This window comes from Oncorhynchus masou, chromosome 22 (assembly GCF_036934945.1).
Source record: "Oncorhynchus masou masou isolate Uvic2021 chromosome 22, UVic_Omas_1.1, whole genome shotgun sequence".
Taxonomy (NCBI): Eukaryota; Metazoa; Chordata; class Actinopteri; order Salmoniformes; family Salmonidae; genus Oncorhynchus; species Oncorhynchus masou.
Genome location: NC_088233.1, coordinates 31,535,947 through 31,555,399, shown reverse-complemented (window position 1 = coordinate 31,555,399; position 19,453 = coordinate 31,535,947). Strand labels below are relative to the sequence as shown.

Below are 19,453 nucleotides of genomic sequence, written 5' to 3'. Positions count from 1 at the left end.
TCCACCTCTGGTTTTTCTTTTAAAAATTGTGAGGTTTCCATGGCTGCATTTCGCCAAGTTACTTCACAAGCAGAGCGGTGTGTCTTTGTGGTTTTCCCATGGTGTTTCAGATGGTATATATACCCTGGGCTTCATACAGTGTGAAGTGAAGAGCCGAGGACTGACAGAAGCAGGTTTTTTTATGTGTTCTGTGACTGTGTACAGTAGCCTATTGGGGCTGTATGAGGAAGACTTCAGAGGCAGTTTGGCTCCCTCCAATAGACATGGTTCTCTTGGTTCCTCCCTCCTAGAGAGTTTTCTCCAGGGGACTGGCCTCTCCCCTGTCACGTAAAGTTAACCAACAGAGCCTCAACATGTGGCCAACTTGTCCAAAATAGAGCTGCCCAGAGCCTGGCCAGGGTGGTGAACAGAGGAGTGATGACAGAGGCATCCTCAAATCTGTGCTGTTTGATAAATTGTTTTTTTAATGGGAATGTGACAGTCCCAATAGTAAAGACACCTCCTGTCCATGCACAGTCTGTTACAGTATATAAATCAGTATATAAAGCATAGTGTGTACACTACTCCTTTTGACAGTTCCCTGTTGGGGATGCCACAGGAATACCCACTGAGCAAATCCTAGAGCTTGTTGTATTCATCAGATCCAGGCCTGGTGTTGCCTCCCTGATGTGGTGTCTGTATCCTCTAGGATGTCACCAGTCTGTGCTGCTCACTGTGGTCAAAGCAGGAGGCTCTCTTCCTTTTTGCTTAATGAAGGTATTTTGAGCAGCTCTGACTATTTTAATACCTCTGTGGGTGCCATACCAATGCATGCCTCACGGAGTAGAATGTAAATCTTCCTCCACATCCATATATGGTGTGGTTTGCCAAATGCACATGTACATGTCTCTCGTACCTTGCAGCTGCTGCAGTCATTTCCCTAACTTTCTCTTCACAGCACACAGCAACTGTACACACACAGCACACACAACACAGAGACCCCTCTAGTCAACAACAACCCTCCAACCCTCATCTACTGAGTGCAGCTGCATCAACTGGCCCAATCTCACACTGTGATCCAATGGACTTTTAGATTTCCTCTATAGAGCATCCAGCTCAACATAATACAAGTACACTGGTCGTTGCTGTCAGTGATGTTTCTCAGGAATTAAATACTATTATTACTGTAACCAACAGAAGGGAAAAAACAATCAACGGAGAGAAAAGTGCAGTCCTGGTAGTGAAGGGGCGGAATGCTTGATTTCTCTATGCTGATTAAGTCACCTCTGCCTTACATGAGGTCAGCTCGACAGATCCACTGTTCTCCTTTGAAATTCTGTGCATTGGCCCTAATGGACAAAATAGCTGTTAAAGTTATTTACTTACCTTGCTGAGGGAGATGACCATCTCTTTCAATGCGATGCTTAGTTGTTTTTATGTCATTGTGGTTTTGAGGACTGTTATACTGTTACAAACAGGCTCACTGGAGAAGGGGAGTGGTGCACTCTTAGAAAAACAATTGCTATCTAGAGCTTAAAAAGGTTTCTTCAGATGTCCCCATAGGAGAACCCATTGAAGAACCCTATTTGGTTCCAGGTAGAACCCTTTGGGTTCCATGCAGAACTCTTTCCACTGTTGGTTCTACATGGAACCAAAAAAGGTCTCCTATGGGGACAGCCGAAGAACCCTTTTGGAACCCTTTTTCTTAGAGTTTGGAGTGGTATGCATTAAAGTACGGTACAGCTCCTACCTCAGGACTGCAGTTCTGTTGGCTACCCCAGCCCTTCCACGTTGAGAGGCAGGGGGTTCCTTGGTGCCACTTTAGCCCCACCATTGTTTCCCAAGCCCCAGGAGAGATCACTTACCACTGATTAATCCAGCCATGAAAATGCAGAAAGCGGTTTGGCCCTGGAGACTGACTCTCTGTGCATGCAGGCGTGAGAGGCGCACCGCAGCTTCGCGTGTCAATGCTTTGATGGAGGCCCGAGGAGCCGCAATCTCAATAAATGATTCAGACAGACCAGGCTCTCTCTCACATAATCCAGTCTACCAGGGCAAATCTGGCCCACACTAGGTTAGGCCCCTGTCCATATATTAAGTTGTGTATGTAATTAATGATTTGTTTATAAAAGCGGTTATCATAGAGCTTTGACACACTTGTTAATTATGCATCATTTATGAACTTGAAGCACTTGAGCACTGGAAGTTTACCTATGTCATTTAGGTAGTGTGGATTCTCTCTCCCTGAAGAGGTGATTTATCGTCTGTGTTCTGCACATGCCAACTCACATTTCATATAAAGCTATATTTAATATTCTGCTCAATTGAGCATGCAAAAGCTTATACGGACGCTCATGCTAAGTATTATGTGTGGTTTATATTACATGTACATGTAGTCTCTTTGTTGCTTTCAGTCCGTCCCCACTCCCCAGCTTCTGTTGCTTTGCTTGTTTTTCTGGTTCTTCCTGTTTCTGGGTCAAATCCATACTCTGCCTCACTCCTATTGTGTTTTGATGGCCCACTTTCTGCCTGGTGAGGGTGAACGGCTTGCTGTTTCTCCAGGCAGAGCGTCATGCTGCTGGTGGGAACACTGGGTGCTGATGGAAGGCTGCAGGAATTCATTCCTGGACAATACAACCTGATTCTCTCAACATGCAACAACTTTCTGGAGGTTCCAGTACATGTAGACACAGTACGCTCTGATGAAGGCCAAGAAGCCGACATGTAAGCTTCAATAAAAAAGTAATACTAGCAAGAGCAGTGTGCGAGTTTGTCTTTTCTTTAACAGTAAGTTAATGCAATGTTCCCATGCAACTGCAACACAATACACTATATAGCCAAAGGTATGTGGACATCTGCTAGTCGAACATCTCATTCCGAAATCATGGTTATTAATATGGAGTTGGTCCCCTCTTTGCTGCTATAACAGCCTCCACTGCTCGGCCTCCCGACAAAACAGTTATTGTGCTGACGTTGATTCCAGAGGCAGTTTGGAACTTGCAACATCTCACACTGCTCTACACCATCTGGATGAGGAATACCTAAAAAGAATGCTGATCATTGACTATAGCTCAGCATTCAACACCATATTACCTTCCAAGCTCATCATTAAGCTTGGGCCCTGGGTCTGAACCCCTCACTGTGCAACTGGGTCCTAGACTTCCTGACTGGCCGTTCCTAGGTGGAGAAGGTAGGAAACAACACCTCCACTTTGCTGATCCTCAACACAGGGGCCCCACAAGGGTGCATGTTCAACTCCCTCCTGTACTCATCAAGTTTTCAAACGAAACAACACTATAAGCCTGATAACCAACAATGATGAGACACCCTACAGAGAGGAAGTGAGGGCCCTGGGAGTGTGGTGCCAGGAAAATAACCTCTCACTCAATGTCGACAAAACAAAGGAGCTGATTGTTGACTTTAGGAAACAGCAGAGGGAGCACGCCCCTATCCACATCGTGGGATCGCAGTGGAGCAGTTGGAAAGTTTCAAGTTCCCCGGCGTACACATCACTGACGATCTGAAATGGTCCACCCACACAGACCGTGTGGTGAAGAAGGCGCAACAGTGCCTCTGCAATCTCAGGAGGCTGAATAAATTTGGCTTGGCACATAAAGCCCTCACAACCTTTTACAGATGCAAAATTGAGAGCATCCTGTTGGGCTGCATCACCGGCTGGTATGGCAACTGCCCTGCCCGCATAGGCAGGGCTCTACAGAGAGTGGTGCAGTCTGCCCATCGCATCACCGGGGGCAAACTACCTGCCCTCCAGGACACCTACAGCACCCAATGTCAAAGGAAGGCTTGAAATCACTGGCCACTTTAATAATGGAACACTAGTCACTGTAATAATGTTTACATATTTTTGCTTTACTCATCTCATGTGTATATACTGTATTCTATTATACTGTATTTAGTCTATGCCAGTCCGACATTGCTCATCCGAATATTAATATATTCCTTAATTTTAAATGTTTGTATAGTTGTGAATTGTTAGATATATCTGCACTGTTGGAGCTAGAAACACAATCATTTCACCTCACCCGCAAAAACATCTGCTAACCGTGTGGATGTGACAAATATAATTTGATTTGATTTTGATTTGATAGTTTTGGTAGTTTCCATGTAAAAGGACCCATGAGCACCAACATGTGAAGTTCATAGGAGCATGTCAAATTGGGTGTCAAGTGAAAACTAAGAGTCTATATTTTTGAGAAATTAAGGCATATTAAGAAGGGGTTCCTAATGTTTGGTATACTCAGTGTATGTATAGTTTTGGATAAATTTGTCTGCCTTCTGTAAGTTTAAGAAACATTGCCTTGTGCTTTGAAAGACCATTACCAAAACCCCACATATCGTTAAGATATTTTCTCTTCCTCATGGGGAGGGAGGATAATGACAGTTCACAGAAGTAACAAGTAATGGTAGACTTATCAATTAGTTGTAGTTTATTTTACTTTTCTTTTTGTCTGTCATAGTTGAAGTGTACCTATGATGAAAATTACAGGCCTCTCTCATCTTTTTAAGTGGGAGAACTTGCACAATTGGTGGCTGACTAAATACTTTTTTGCCCCACGTTATATATTCATTATAAAGGTTTAGTATTGTTCCTCAGTCTTTTCTAATCTCTGCCTCTAATAAAGAAACTGTCTGAGAAATGTGTGACTGTGAGACGGAACTCTGCAAGAGATAAGAGACTAGACAGACATTCCACTATAAATCAAATTGGGGAGTGGACATTTACAACTGAGATTTAGATAACACTAAAACTCTTGTTCATATACCTGTGTAGGTATGGTTTTGGTATCATGAGTAGAAGGTAACGACGTAGGCAGTGACATAACTAAGATATATGACTGTAGGTATAATAAAACAACCCGGACCCTTTTCTATTTTGCAGAACTTCCTCGGAAACATGCGTGCTATGTTCCTGTTGTCAACTTCTGTCTGCAATTGCTTTAATAAAGGTTTTTGAATAATTTCATTAAATATATTATCTGAACGCTAAATTCATCAATGAGCCAATGATTGACAAGGAACAAAGAACGAACCCCAACAGTAGTCACAAACCACAGTTGGGTTCACAAGTTTGGGCAGCATAGTACAGCACAGTACAGTACAGTAGAGTGTAGATCAAATCAAATCAAATATATTTATATAGCCCTTCTATATAGCCCTAACATCAGCTGATATCTCAAAGTGCGTTACAGAAGCCCAGCCTAAAATAATAATCACAGTAGTTGTCGAGGGTGCAGCAAGTCAGGACCTCAAGAGTAAATGTCAGTTGGCTTTTCATAGCTGATCATTAAGAGTATCTCTACCGCTCCTGCTGTCTCTAGAGAGTTGAAAACAGCAGGTCTGGGACAGGTAGCACGTCCGGTGAACAGGTCAGGGTTCCATAGCCGCAGGCAGAACAGTTGAAACTGGAGCAGCAGCACGGCCAGGTGGACTGGGGACAGCAAGGAGTCATCATGCCAGGTATTCCTGAGGCATGGTCCTAGGACTCAGGTCCCCCAAGAGAGAGAAAGAAAGAGAGAATTAGAGAGAGCATACTTCAATTCACACAGGACACCGGATAAGAAAGGAGAAGTACTCCAGAAATAACAAACTGACCCTAGCCACCCGACACATAAACTACTGCAGCCTAAATACTGGAGGCTGAGACAGGAGGGATCAGGGGACACTGTGGCCCCATCTGATGATACCACCGGACAGGGCCAAACAGGAAGGATATAACCCCACCCACTTTGCCAAAGCACAGCCCCCACACCACTAGAGCCCCCACACCACTATCTTCAACCACCAACTTACCATCCTGAGAAAAGGCCGAGTATAGCCCACAAAGATCTCCGCCACAGCACAACCCAAGGGGGGGCACAACCCAGTGACTCAACCCACTCAAGTGACGCACCCCTCCTAGGGACGGCATGAAAGAGCACCAGTAAGCCAGTGACTCAGCCCCCGTAATAGGGTTAGAAGTAGAGAATCCCAGTGGAGAGAGGAGAACCGGCCAGGCAGAGACAGCAAGGGCGGTTCGTTGCTCCAGCGGCTTTCTGTTCACCTTCACACTCCTGGGCCAGACTGCACTCAATCATATGACCCACTGACGAGATGAGTCTTCAGTAAAGACTTAAAGGTTGAGAAAAGTCTGCATCTCTCACATGGATAGGCAGACCATTCCATAAAAAGGGAGCTCTATAGGAGAAAGCCCTGCCTCCAGCTGTTTGCTTAGAAATTCTAGGGACAATTAGGAGGCCTGCGTCTTGTGACCTTAGCGTACGTGTAGGTATTTACGGCAGGACCAAATCAGAAAAATAGGTAGGAGCAAGCCCATTTAATGCTTTGTAGGTTAGCAGTAAAACCTTGAAATCAGCCCTTGCCTTAACAGGAAGCGAGTGTAGGGAGGCTATCACTGGAGTAATATGATCAAATTTTTTGGTTCTAGTCAGGATTCTAGCAGCACTAACTGAAATGTATTTAGTGCTTTATCCGGGTACCCGGAGAAAGTAAAGAATTGCAGTAGTCTAACCTAGAAGTAACAAAAGCATGGATTAATTTTTATGCATAATTTTTGGACAGAAAGTTTCTGATTTTTGCAATGTTATGTAGATGGAAAAAAGCTGTCTCTGTTTTGTCCGAGTTTAAAAGTAGAACGTTTGCAGCCATCCACTTCCTTATGTCTGAAACACAGGCTTCTCGCGAGGGAAATTTTGGGGCTTCACCATGTTTCATTGAAATGTACAGCTGTGTGTCATCCGCATAGCAGTGAAAGTTAACATTATGTTTTCGAATGACATCCCCAACAGGTAAAATATATAGTGAAAACAATAGTGGTCCTAAAACGGAACCTTGAGGAACACCGAAGTTTACAGTTGATTTGTCAGAGGACAAACCATTCACAGAGACAAACTGATATCTTTCCAACAGATAAGATCTAAACCAGTTCAGAACTTGTCCGTGTAGACCAATTTGGGTTTCCAATCTCTCCAAAAGAATGTGGTGACGTTGGTATCAAAAGCAGCACTGAGGTCTAGGAGCAGAGGACAGATGCAGAGCCTCGGTCTGACGCCATTAAAAGGTAATTTACCAGCTTCACAAGTGCAGTCTCAGTGCTATGATGGGGTCTAAAAGTTCAGTAAAGAAAAGTAGAGTTGATTTCAGTACAGTACACAATACGTTTTCATTGGGGGAGAGGAGCAGCACTGGTCCCATGCCACGTGGAAGTTTTAGAGGGAGTCTATGGCCTTGCTCCCAGACGTGTGTCTTCCATAAATTACAGTATAAACCTGACAGGCGAGGCTATGAGGATAGTGTGAAGTTGCTGAGTGGAGAATTTGCTCTGTATCCCTGATACCTTACATTCTCATAACAGCAGAACGCAGCAGATCTCTGGAGGGCATTCTCTGGGATCAATAAAGCTAAACATCTTGATAAATGTGATGAGTGCTAAAGAATTAGTTTCATAAATCTAACTCATAAGGATCTGCTCTTTATGACTGTCTGATGTTATGTTCTCTGTTTAAAAGAACCTATAGATTTCCTGGGTGATCGTTAAATGTTCTCTACGGCTGTTACTTGGCTTGAGAACTTGATGGTAGATTTTCTGTTCCAAGCAGAACTGTTTGTGTACTGTATGTAATGGGTTCTGGATGAGTTGCCGTGCGTGCGCTCTGGGCCTCAGACCCCAGGCTGTGATGCTGCTGTTTCTGCGGACTGGTTGAGGTAGCAGGGCCTGAGATTGAACATTCACACAGGGCTGGCTAGTGGTGGAGTGGGCCTGCCCCCCCCCCCCCCCACACACACACACACACCAGTCACACACGAGCCAACAGCATTGTGTTTCCCTTCCCTTCACAATAAAACAAGTCCATTTCAGTGATTCATCTGAAAGGAAAGTGGGACCCTGAGGAAGTAGGGGAGCATTGATGCTGTTTTAGGCCTGGGGATTATTTTGTTGATCAGACTTTTTGTCATTCTATCATTCAGCATAATGTACCTACAAGCTGTAGGCCTATAACTATCTGCTCCATTCAGATATCTGGCTGCATTTCCATCAACTTTGTGTCTGTTGTGTTGGTATGGAGCCTTATGCCCTGCAGGTCCTCTGGGTTTCTTTTTGGACACACAAGCATGACACAGAATGTGGTTCTTCATCTTTTGTCAGTTAAACAGACCAACCATTTACAGGGAAACACGTTAAGGGTATCGTATGGAAGATATTTTATTGTTTCTGCAGCATTCCCTCCATTCCCTTAAGACAGAGAAAACCCATGACAAGAAAACGCTTATAAAGCAGTTTGAGATTGAATAGAATTGTCCCAACTTTTCCCTGCTGTGCTACCACTGCTGTGTACTGTCATATTAGTAAAGGACAGGCATTTTGCCACAGGTTTAGCCAAATATTTGTATAATAAATGAATCATCTACTTGATGTCTCTGTAATTATCAGTTGTTGGATGAGCATGCAGTCTGTTTACATGATGTGTGGAAGGAGGGCTCCCTTACTACCCAACTGTAAAAGGGGTAACATAATGCATAGGTTTTCACACCACAGGGCTACTGCCACAACAACCACTGCATATCCCTGTTCACACAAACAAATCAGTGTCTTTATCAGAGATGCTATTTGGTTAGTCAATGGTCAGACCAGTAGATTCTATTGGCAGTTTGGTTAGACACCCTTAAACAATCCATGGCCAACCCAACTGAAGAGACGCAACATTAGTTTTAATTAGGAATTCACCAGCATCATTCATTAGATCCTTTATCCCATCACACAATCACACACATCCTGTAATTACAGAGCCTGTTGGAGGGGAGTAATGCAGCTGGGCTCTGTGTGGGGGAAAGAGAGAAGAGAAGGAGAGGAAAAGAGGAGTGCTATGGAATACTAACACACTTGCTGTCTGTAACCAAAGAAAGGCTTCCTGTCTGACCTAATGCATCATCGCTCGTCCATATACATCACTGTCTCTCAGCCTTTTTGCTTTGTCATTGGCTCTCCTTGGGTTGCATTCGGAAAGTATGCAGACCTCTGCTTCCCTTTTCACACATTTTGTGACGTTACAGCCTTATTCTTAAATTAATTGTTTTCCTCATCAATCTACACACAATACCCCATAATGACAAAGTGAAATGTTTGCAAATGTATAAAAATAAACAGAAATACCTTATTTACATAAGTAGTCAGACCTTTTGCTATGAGACTTGAAATTGAGCTCAGGTGCATCCTGTTTCCATTGATCATCCTTGAGATGTTTCTACAACTTGATTGGAGTCCACCTGTGGTAAATTCGATTGATTGGACATGATTTGGAAAGGCACACACCTGTCTATATAAGGTCCCACTGTTGGCAGTGCATGTCAGAGCAAAAACCAAGCCTTGAGGTCGAAGGAATTGTCCGTAGAGCTCCAAGACAGGATTGTGTTGAGGGACAGATCTGGGGAAGGGTACCAAAATATTTCTGCAGCATTGAAGGTCCCCAAGAACACAGTGGCCTCCATCATTCTGAAATTGAAGAAGTTTAGAACTACCAAGACTCTTCCTAGAGCTGGCCGCCCGACCAAACTGAGTTATCGGGGAAGAAGGGCCTTGGTCAAGGTGATCAAGAACCCAATGGTCACTCTAAAAAAGCTCCAGAGTTCCTCTGTGGAGATGGGAGAACCTTCCAGAAGGACAACCATCTCTGCAGCACTCCACCAATCAGACCTTTATGGTAAAGTGGCCAGACAGAAGACACTCCTCAGTAAAAGGCACATGACAGCCCCCTTGAAGTTTGCCAAAAGGCACCTAAAGGAATCTCAGACCATGAGAAACAAGAATCACTGGTCTAATGAAACCAAGATTGAACTCTTTGGCCTGAATGCCAAGCGTCACGCCTGGAGGAAACCTGGCACCATCCCTACAGTGAAGCATGGTCATGACAGCATCATGCTGTGGGGGTGTTTTTCAGTGGCAGGGACTGGGAGACTAGTTAGGATCGAGGGAAAGATGAAAGCAGCAAAGTACAGAGAGATCCTTGATGAAAACCTGCTCCAGAGTGCTCAGGACCTCAGACTGGGGTGAAGGTTCACCTTCCAACAGAACAATGACCCTAAGCACACAGCCAAGACAACGCAGGATTGGCTTAGGGACAAGTCTCTGAATGTTCTTGAAATGCCCAGCCAGAGCGTGGACATGAACTCGAAAGAACATCTTTGGAGAGACCTGAAAATAGCTGTGCAGTGATGCTCCCCATCCAACCTGATAGAGCTTGAGAGGTTCTGCAGAGAAGAATGGGAGAAACTCCCCAAATACAGGTGTGCCAAGCTTGTAGCATCATACCCAAGAAGACTCAAGGCTGTAATCTCTACCAAAGGTGCTTCAACAAAGTACTGAGTGAAAGGTCTGAATACAGTACTTATGTGAATGTGATATTTCAGTTTTTTATTTTTAATACATTTGCAAACATTTCTAAAAACCTGATTTTGCATTGTCATTATGGGGGCATTGTGTGTAGATTGATGAGGGAAAAAACAATTTGATAAATTTTTGAATAAGGCTGTAATGTAACAAAATGTGTAAATAGTCAAAGGGTCTGAATACTTTCCAAATGCAATGTATGTAGTTCATAAGGATGCATGACAGGATATTTGTGTCAATACACGAGTGAGATACTGATTTATCTTATTGAGGGATCTATGTCATTTACTGTATTATCTAATTTGCATAATTGAAAGCGAGTGTGTCCTTGCACAATGCAACAGCCCTGCGCTTCTATTTTTGCTGCCCAAACCCAGTAAGCAGGCTTGTCGGGTTGATTTGTGAGCTCGCTGTGAAAGAACGGTCTAGAAGTGACAGTGGCGATTGCCCATGGCGGCCTGGGAGCCCTTAGTCTTACTGTGGAAAGGTCAGACTGTGACACCTCGAGCACCGCTCCCTTGCGCCAATATTTGTCCGGAGAGTCACGGCTGGCACCCAGTAAGCTTTCTCTGACAGAGCTCTCTCTTAATGAAGTGTGTTATCTGGAGCCTGAGTAATGACATGGAGGAGACTACTGCTCCCAGGGACACTTCCTCTGCCATCACAGGCCCAATGACTGAGGCTGACTCTAGAAGTCCAAACTGCCTGGCCTGGCCTGAAGCTCTAGGGTCATACTGTTCTTAATTGTGATGGAGAGGGACATGATGTCGTCTTGTTCTCTGGACTGGAGAGATCCATCAAGATCCAATAGCAGCAGCATCCATCAGGTTGTGTCCAGGCCCACAGCAGCATGTTACCCACGCATGGCCAGACAGCCTGACATTCCCAGCAGGCCTCAGTCCCCTCTGTGTCAGGAGCTCATTTAGGGAATCCTCTGCTGTTCACCCACACATCACATTGTGCTTGGCATGCTTTAATCGGGTGCATTTAAGGTCCACTGCACCCCATCTGTCAGACTACCAAAAATAGACATGCAGAGCTCTGACCACACTGAGGGCATCATGAAATTCTCTGGTTGTTATGCAAATAGGGACAGTGAGAGATGGTAGATACAGTATATGGATGCTGTAGATAAACATTTGGATTAACCACATTATTTTCCTGACCAAGGCCACTAAATAGACTTCATTCCATTCCCATACTGCTATAGCGGGATACAGATTCTACATGAACTCAAGCAAAGATTTTCACATCCTTCACTGTGATGTTCTGTTAAACGTAGCCCCCACACAGCATTAGGAGGCTGACATGTTATCAATAGCAGTGTGACTGGTTTATCTGACACCTGATATACTTGACCTTGAAGCATGTTCCTTTGAGAGTTATGTTATGAGCTTATGAGTTTGATTGTGAGGAGCATGTGTGTTTACTGACCCTATTACTGAGCTCCATTAAATGGCCCCCAGTGAGCCAGTGGGGAGGGAGTGAGGTGGCATGTGAGGCCTGTTTCTCCCTGGCAATGGGGAGGAAGGTGGAGAGGAGTGGAGCCAAAGATGGTAGATAAATTAAGATGTCTTAGTCAGGCAGTTTATCATTGGGAAACAATGTCAAAGTCGAAAGTGGGCAAAAGTGGGCTACTAATACAATTTGATTTGTTACTGTATAAGAACAGTGTATTGAAACACGGTGCCAGTGTGTCAGAATTCTAGTCCACCCAGTCCCAGTACACATGCTCATCACAGGACAAGTGTCATTCCTCTAGACTATAGTTAGAGGACTGACACAGTGTTAAGCTGACAGCCTGGCTGAGCCTGCAGTATAAAACTCTTAGGTTGTAGACTAGGTAGAGAGATGTATTAGTTGCCTGCCTGCTGAATGGATCACCACCCTGTTCCAATGAGCTGTAATCATCCCTGGTGTGTGCCTTTGCTAATACCAGCAGTCCTCACAAATGCCTGAGGGAAAACAACTTGTAATGGTGGTGTGCAATGTTTGTTGGAAGCTCAAATAACTTGTCTTTCTGGAATAATTCAGAGAGTTTAACTATTATTATGGAAAACATGTTGGTCTGAGTGATATTTTAAATGGTAATCAGTGCTGGGAGCTGGATAAGTCTTTCAGCGATGTGTCAGAGAAGGAGGGGAAAGGCTTGTGAAGGTGGGCAGTCTCCTGTCCTCTTCTATCCTCTCCTTCAATGTCTTCCCACTGGGCACAGACATCAGTTCAATGTCTAGTTTTGATTTACATATGGTTGAGTTGTCAACTAATGTGAATCAAAGTGAAATCAGCCAAAAATGTCACTATGTCAATTACTTTTTTCAAATCAAGTCAGTTTTTCACGTTGATTCAACATCATCACATAGATTTTGGGGGATTGCAATGATGTGGAAACAACATTGATTCACCAATTTGTGCCAAGTGAGTTGACTTCTCTTTGATCTCCTATTAATGCCTTTAAATCCATTCATACATCATTAATGCCTTTAAATCTTCATACTTATACTGTGTGATACTTGATGTGCGTTGTTTGGTTATCAAGACCCAGTATCATATCACCCTCCCCGTCCCTGAGTCATCTCCCTGAACAAATGTCAGTCTAACCCAGCCAGTTGTCAGCACACTTAATCCATTCTCTCATTGTGCTTTAGCTATGGAGGTTTCCGGCCTAGACTCTGCAGGTGGCTGTAGTGGCTGTCATTAATATTGGATGAATCCTGGATATCTCCACAGGGTCTGGAAAATATGAAGCACATTCTGCTATCAGTAATTACCTCCCTCTTTCCTTCAATCTCACATTCTCCCTCATGTCCTCATGAAGTTGTTGAGTTCCTGGGCTGGGCCGGACCACTTGTTCCCTGTCAGTGGGGATGTTTCCTCAAAATTTCCTTTTAAGTTGTTAGTTGTGGTCTTTTCTTGTGTTCGCTGTGAGTTTCTCATGCTATTGTTTTTCCCTTATCTTGCAGCGGGATGCTAAAGGACAGTATCTGTTCGACCTCATCTGCCACCACCTGAATCTGCTGGAGAAGGACTACTTCGGCATCAGATATGTGGACCCAGACAAGCAGCGGGTGAGTGAGTGTGTGTGTGTGTCTGTGTTGGATGAAGCATACTGCAGTGGAGGTGACCGGTTAAAGAGATACAGGGCCAAATTGAAGAAATGTTATTTTATTTATTTATATCAAGGCACAAGGCGAGACCCAGATGCAGATGGTTGGAGTCTTACAATGTTTATTAATCCAAAGGGGTAGTCAAGAGAATGGTCGTGGACAGGCAAAAAGGTCAAAACCAGATCAGAGTCCAATAGGTAACAAAGGGCAGGCAGGATGAAGGTCAGAGCAGGCAGGATGATCAGGCAGGCCGGAAAGTAGCCCAGAGTCAGGCAGGGCTCAGAACCGGGGGGACGATATGATAGAAAAGGAGTACGGGAAAAAAATGTTGGTTGACTTGACTAAACATACAAGACGAACTGGCACAGAGAGACAGGAAACACAGGGATAAATACACTGGGGAAAATAAGCGCCACCTGGAGGGGGAGGAGACAATCACAGGAACAGGTGAAACAGATCAGGGCGTGACACTTTCATAACATACGCTTTTAGAGAGACACTCATACAATCATCATCAGAGCACAGAGGGTTATTACTCAGAGATGGCTTGTAGCTGCACTGCTTGATTCATGAAGAATTAACATGTGCTCACATTGTGTTTTAGCATCAGAGACAAGACCGGTCCTCCCCCATCCTGCATTTCTTATGCTGCCACTCAGGGCTATTTCCGTGGTTGTTGTTGGGGTGAGGGGTTGGCGGAGAGAGGGGATTGATGGAGTAAATGTTGCCAGAAGGATGGGGGATGAACCAGTGCCTGATATACCGGCAAAACCAGAGTTACCTTCTGAACTGACCCTAGAGAGCACTGCCACTGCAGTGTCTGCCTGTCTGTCTGTCTCGGCAGGCCCAGGCATGCTGGTGGTATAGTATTATAATTTGAAAGACCATCCATTACTGTCATTTATAGAGAGAGCTGTTATCTCTGTATGCCCTTACTGTTCAATTTGCTTCAGTATGATGATGATTTAGTTATACAAATCAGGAACTGATAGCATTTATTATATGATTCTTGTCAGATTAGAGATGGGTGTTGGATATGAACGGAGACATGCGTCAGTGTGTTTTAGGCGTGAAGCTGACATGACATAACATAACACAGGTTTTCACACGTCTTTCGATGAACTGTCATTCCTGTTTATTGCATTTAACCTGCTTCATAGAGTGATAAGAGCATGGTGTCAGTGTCATTGCAGGAGTTTTAGACATGTTTAGCTTTTTTCACACTTTGATCATATGTCTTTTTGTTGTTGATGTAGCATTGGTTGGAGGTCACAAAGTGTATTGCCAAGCAGATGAAATGTAAGTCTTCAGTGTCTTCCTCTTCATGCTATGATCATTCTGCTCATTGAGCAATTATAGTTATCATCACCATGGCATCTTTAATGACGCATCATCTAATTTGACTAATAAATGTGCATTTGAATTCAAATGGTAGGAAGTTACTGTATTAGGATTTCAATATATCTAGATTCTCGATTTGACTGGAAGGACAGAACTGTATTAATTGTCCCTTCCTAGCAAAAGATAATCCACACAAAAGGTCTCTCACCCACTGTCTTGCAAATCATTTTGAACTGTGTCTCCCTAATTGTGGATACAGAGCTGAAAGGGAAAATCCAGTCAACATCTATCTTTTGGTATTTGTTTTCATTAGTCCACTGTTGATACAGTCCCAAAATGTTTTTCATGCCAGCAGTCAAGTTTTCAAGATATTGGACTTTCAAGAAGCAAAGTGTCACCTTCCACATCATTATGATGATGTAAAATTATTTTTCCTTTAAGCGAGATTCCGTTTGCCTATTCTACTGTTTACCTTGTGATGATATGAAGTAAAGATTTACAGTAATCATTTGTCAGTGCCCCCTTCACAGATTGCTTAATTAATGAGTGTTTAAATTGACCAGTCATTTAAAACTCTAACTTCATAGTGTCTGAATCAAACACATGTCAGGTTAGAGCTATGTTAGACACTATTGCAAGGCGGTGCATTTAGAGCATTTTTTCAGTTCATCATTTAAACTGTGATCATGAAATGTTCCTGACTATTTGGTTCTCCATTTCCTTTGTTCCCCAGCCCAGCCTCCATTCACCATGTGTCTCAGAGTCAAGTTTTACCCCCCTGACCCCGCTGCTCTCAAAGAGGAAATCACCAGGTAGGACTTTGTGTGAAACTCAGCAAAGTAGAGAAATGCCAACAACTACTCCCCCAGCCTCTAGTATGAAGAGAAAGTCAGGGAAAGCAGACATGAAAGCTTTGTGTTTAAAAATCTTCAATAACTTTTGCCTTTTCTAAAGCAGTTTCAAAGCAGCAGCTGGTGTTTATCACCTTTTCTCACACTTTTCATTTCCCCCAGAAATGTTTGTGTTCTGAATGCACTGACAGCATTTTTTCCCAGATATTATTGAAGGGCCTCTATGATAAAAGAGCACTTCGTCTAAAAACAGTGCGATAAATAAAATAAAATGACAGTGCTGTTTGAAGTTGAGATGTATGTAAAAAGCCTTCCTAAGTAAGCTTGTGAGCGAGCCTGCTCCCTGAAGTAGAATGGCTGCTAAATTGCGAGGTTGTGTAGCTGTGCTCTGCGTTGGTCTCTCTGGCTGGCTGACTGCTGAGGGAAAGAGGAAGACTGAGGGTCAATTACGGCTAGCAGACTCCTCTAAATGATACATGATTAGCTCTCAGCTAGCTCAGATTAGAATCACTTATGCATTTCTTCGCCTGACTCCCTCATTCCCTGTGCAGTCTGCAATGAGGTCACCCAGAAAAGCCTCTCTGTGCCCTCAATAGGGCCTTTAAACGCCCTCTGATACTCTGATTTCAACCACTTGATGATGACATTAAAGAAGCAAGTACATGTGCAATTGAGTATGAGTGTGTTTATTGTGTCTGTGCATTAGTACATGTGTGTTTGTTAATGTCTATTACAATTATTTGTGTATGTGTTGAAAGGAGGCACACCAACCTAGCCTGTTTGAATCAGGTGGTTGCCATCTCATATTCATTACCGTCCAGGGAGTCTACACTTAGGTATGATGAAATGAACACAGAATGCAGAGTGCAGATAATGAATTATGTGAATTATGAATGGATAGAGAGAGGGGAGGAGGCGAGAAGGAGAGTGAAGGCTGAGGAAAAGAGAAATATAGTTAGCAAGAGATATGATGAGAGATATGATGAGAGTGGTAGGGCAGGATAGACCACCTCATACTGGAGAGAGGAAGAGATATGATGAGAGATATGATGAGAGTGGTAGGGAAGGATAGACCACCTCATACTGGAGAGAGGAAGAGATATGATGAGAGTGGTAGGGCAGGATAGACCACCTCATACTGGAGAGAGGAAGAGATATGATGAGAGATATGATGAGAGTGGTAGGGCAGGATAGACCACCTCATACTGGAGAGAGGAAGAGATATGATGAGAGATATGATGAGAGTGGTAGGGCAGGATAGACCACCTCATACTAGAGAGAGGAAGAGATATGATGAGAGATATGATGAGAGTGGTAGGGCAGGATAGACCACCTCATACTGGAGAGAGGAAGAGATATGATGAGAGATGTGGTAGGGCAGGATAGACCACCTCATACTGGAGAGAGGAAGAGATATGATGAGAGATATGATGAGAGTGGTAGGGCAGGATAGACCACCTCATACTAGAGAGAGGAAGAGATATGATGAGTGGTAGGGCAGGATAGACCAACTCATACTAGAGAGAGGAAGAGATATGATGAGAGATATGATGAGAGTGGTAGGGCAGGATAGACCACCTCATACTGGAGAGAGGAAGAGATATGATGAGAGATATGATGAGAGTGGTAGGGCAGGATAGACCACCTCATACTAGAGAGAGGAAGAGTGAAAGGAGAGGAAATAATCAATGACACTGAAGTTTTCTTCAATATAGTTTCCTCATTAATCGCATACTGAAGCGATACTGGACAATATATGGTACACAGGTTAGACCACACAATGAGGGAAGAGGATAGAGATGGGTCAAATATTAATTTCAATTCACAGCTTTTCTTCACCAAATCTACTGACAGCAGAGATGTGAAAGGCAAGCAGAAAGGACAAAAGAAATGTAAGGCAGACAATTGACAAGCATCAGCCATTTAACTGGAGTCACCCAAAGAGAGAAAAGGAAATAGCTTTTTTTAGCACCTATGGATCCTTAAGTGACATACTATTAGCTGTTGTGAAGCTGGCCTAGATGTCAAAATTACAGCCGAGGAGATGTACACTACTGTTCAAACGTTTGGGGTCACTAAGAAATGTCCTTGTTTTTTAAGAAATGGCCATTTTTTGTCCATTAAAATAACATCAAATTGATCAGTGTAGACATTGTTATTGTATTGGAAACGTAGATGGAAACGGCTGATTTTGAATGGAATATCTGCATAGGCGTACAGAGGCCCATTATCGGCAATTATCACTCCAAAGCGTTCCAATGGCACGTTGTGTTAGCTAATCCAAGTTGATCATTTTAAAAGGCTAATTGATCATTAGAAAACTATTTTGCAATTATGTTAGCACAGCTGAAAACTGTTGTTCTGATTAAAAAAGCAATAAAACTGGCCTTCTTTAGACTAGTTGAGTATCTGGATCATCAGCATTTGTGGATTCGATTACAGGCTGAAAATGTCCAGAAACAAAGAACTTTATTCTTAAACTTGTCAGTCTATTCTTGTTCTGAGAAATGAAGGCTATTCCATGCGAGAAATTGCCAAGAAACTGAAGATCACATACAATGCTGTGTACTACTCCCTTCACAGAACAGCGCAAACTGGCCCTAACCAGAATAGAAAGAGAACTGGGAGGCAGCTTGAAGCTGCCAGTTGAGGACTTGTGAGGCATCTGTTTCTCAAACTAGACACTCTAATGTACTTGTCCTCTTGCTCAGTCGTGCACTGGGTCCTCCCACTCCTCGTTATATATTCCATAAAAAATCTGCCATTTCCAGCTACAATAGTCATTTACAACATTAACAATGTCTACACTGTATTTCTGATCAATTTGATGTAATTGTAAAGGACAAAAAAGTTAGCTTTTCTTTAAAAAAACAAGGACATTTGACTCCAAACTTTTGAATGGTAGTGTATATTCTTCGCATTCACATGCATGGGTTCTCGTGGGCTCATTTTGGTGTTGGTTGTTGGAAGTTGGTATCAGGGGAATCTGGGGTCCGTTGGGTCGTTTCTCCCACTGTTTCTATCACGTGTTACATTCACTTCAGAATCAATAAATGGGCAATCCTGTACTGTAACCATTGGTAACAACTGCTTTGTTCCAGGTGTTAGTCTCAGTCTGCAGCCAGTGTAGCTGCTATATCTGTCAGGACAGTGCTGCCGTGTTCTGGGAACCTCTGGTCTTGTCTGGATTCTAATCTGGAGGCTTGAACAGAAACACAGTCAGTCGACAATAGCAGCAGTTTGCCTCAGGGCATCCCTTACCAAACCCTGTCCCCAACATCTTTTGAGATTTATCTGTGGCGATGTCTTGTTGTTGCAATAGATCTAAAAATAAGTGTGGTCTGTAATGTTGATGAATCTCATTAAAGTAGACAGGTGACTGAGATCCATGACCTCTGACCTTCTTCGCCCACTCTGTTCTGGTCCCAGATATTTAGTCTTCCTGCAGATCAAGAGAGATCTGTATCATGGCCGCCTCCTGTGTAAGACGACGGATGCTGCCATGCTGGCTGCCTTCATCCTGCAAGGTACAGTGGCAGGACCTGACAGGCTGGATTTGCCTGCCCCACTCTCTGCACTGCACCTTCACATAACTTCTCTGCCAGTCACTCCACCATAGAGATGAATACCAGCCGGGGAAAAAAACACCTGGATTTCTCATAAGGATGTAGCTATCACTTTGTAAATTATATGCCCTGAGGGATTCTTACCTCTGTATTGACTGATCTCTACTGTGTACTAAAAAGCATTAAATTAAAATGTTAATGCAGACA

General features: G+C 43.5%; 1 protein-coding gene across 3 annotated transcripts in view; it reads left to right on the top strand.

The window, feature by feature from the left end:
• Positions 1-19,453, top strand: part of LOC135509333 (FERM domain-containing protein 5) — a 120,485-nt gene that overhangs the window by 76,816 nt on the left and 24,216 nt on the right. For 2 of the 3 annotated variants that reach the window (XM_064929888.1, XM_064929887.1), the window contains exons 2-5: positions 13,345-13,449; positions 14,745-14,787; positions 15,563-15,641; positions 19,110-19,207. In XM_064929888.1, coding sequence (XP_064785960.1) covers positions 13,345-13,449; positions 14,745-14,787; positions 15,563-15,641; positions 19,110-19,207 — 325 coding nt within the window. The remainder of the gene's footprint in view (positions 1-13,344; positions 13,450-14,744; positions 14,788-15,562; positions 15,642-19,109; positions 19,208-19,453) is intronic. The other variant, XM_064929889.1, reaches the window with a different exon arrangement.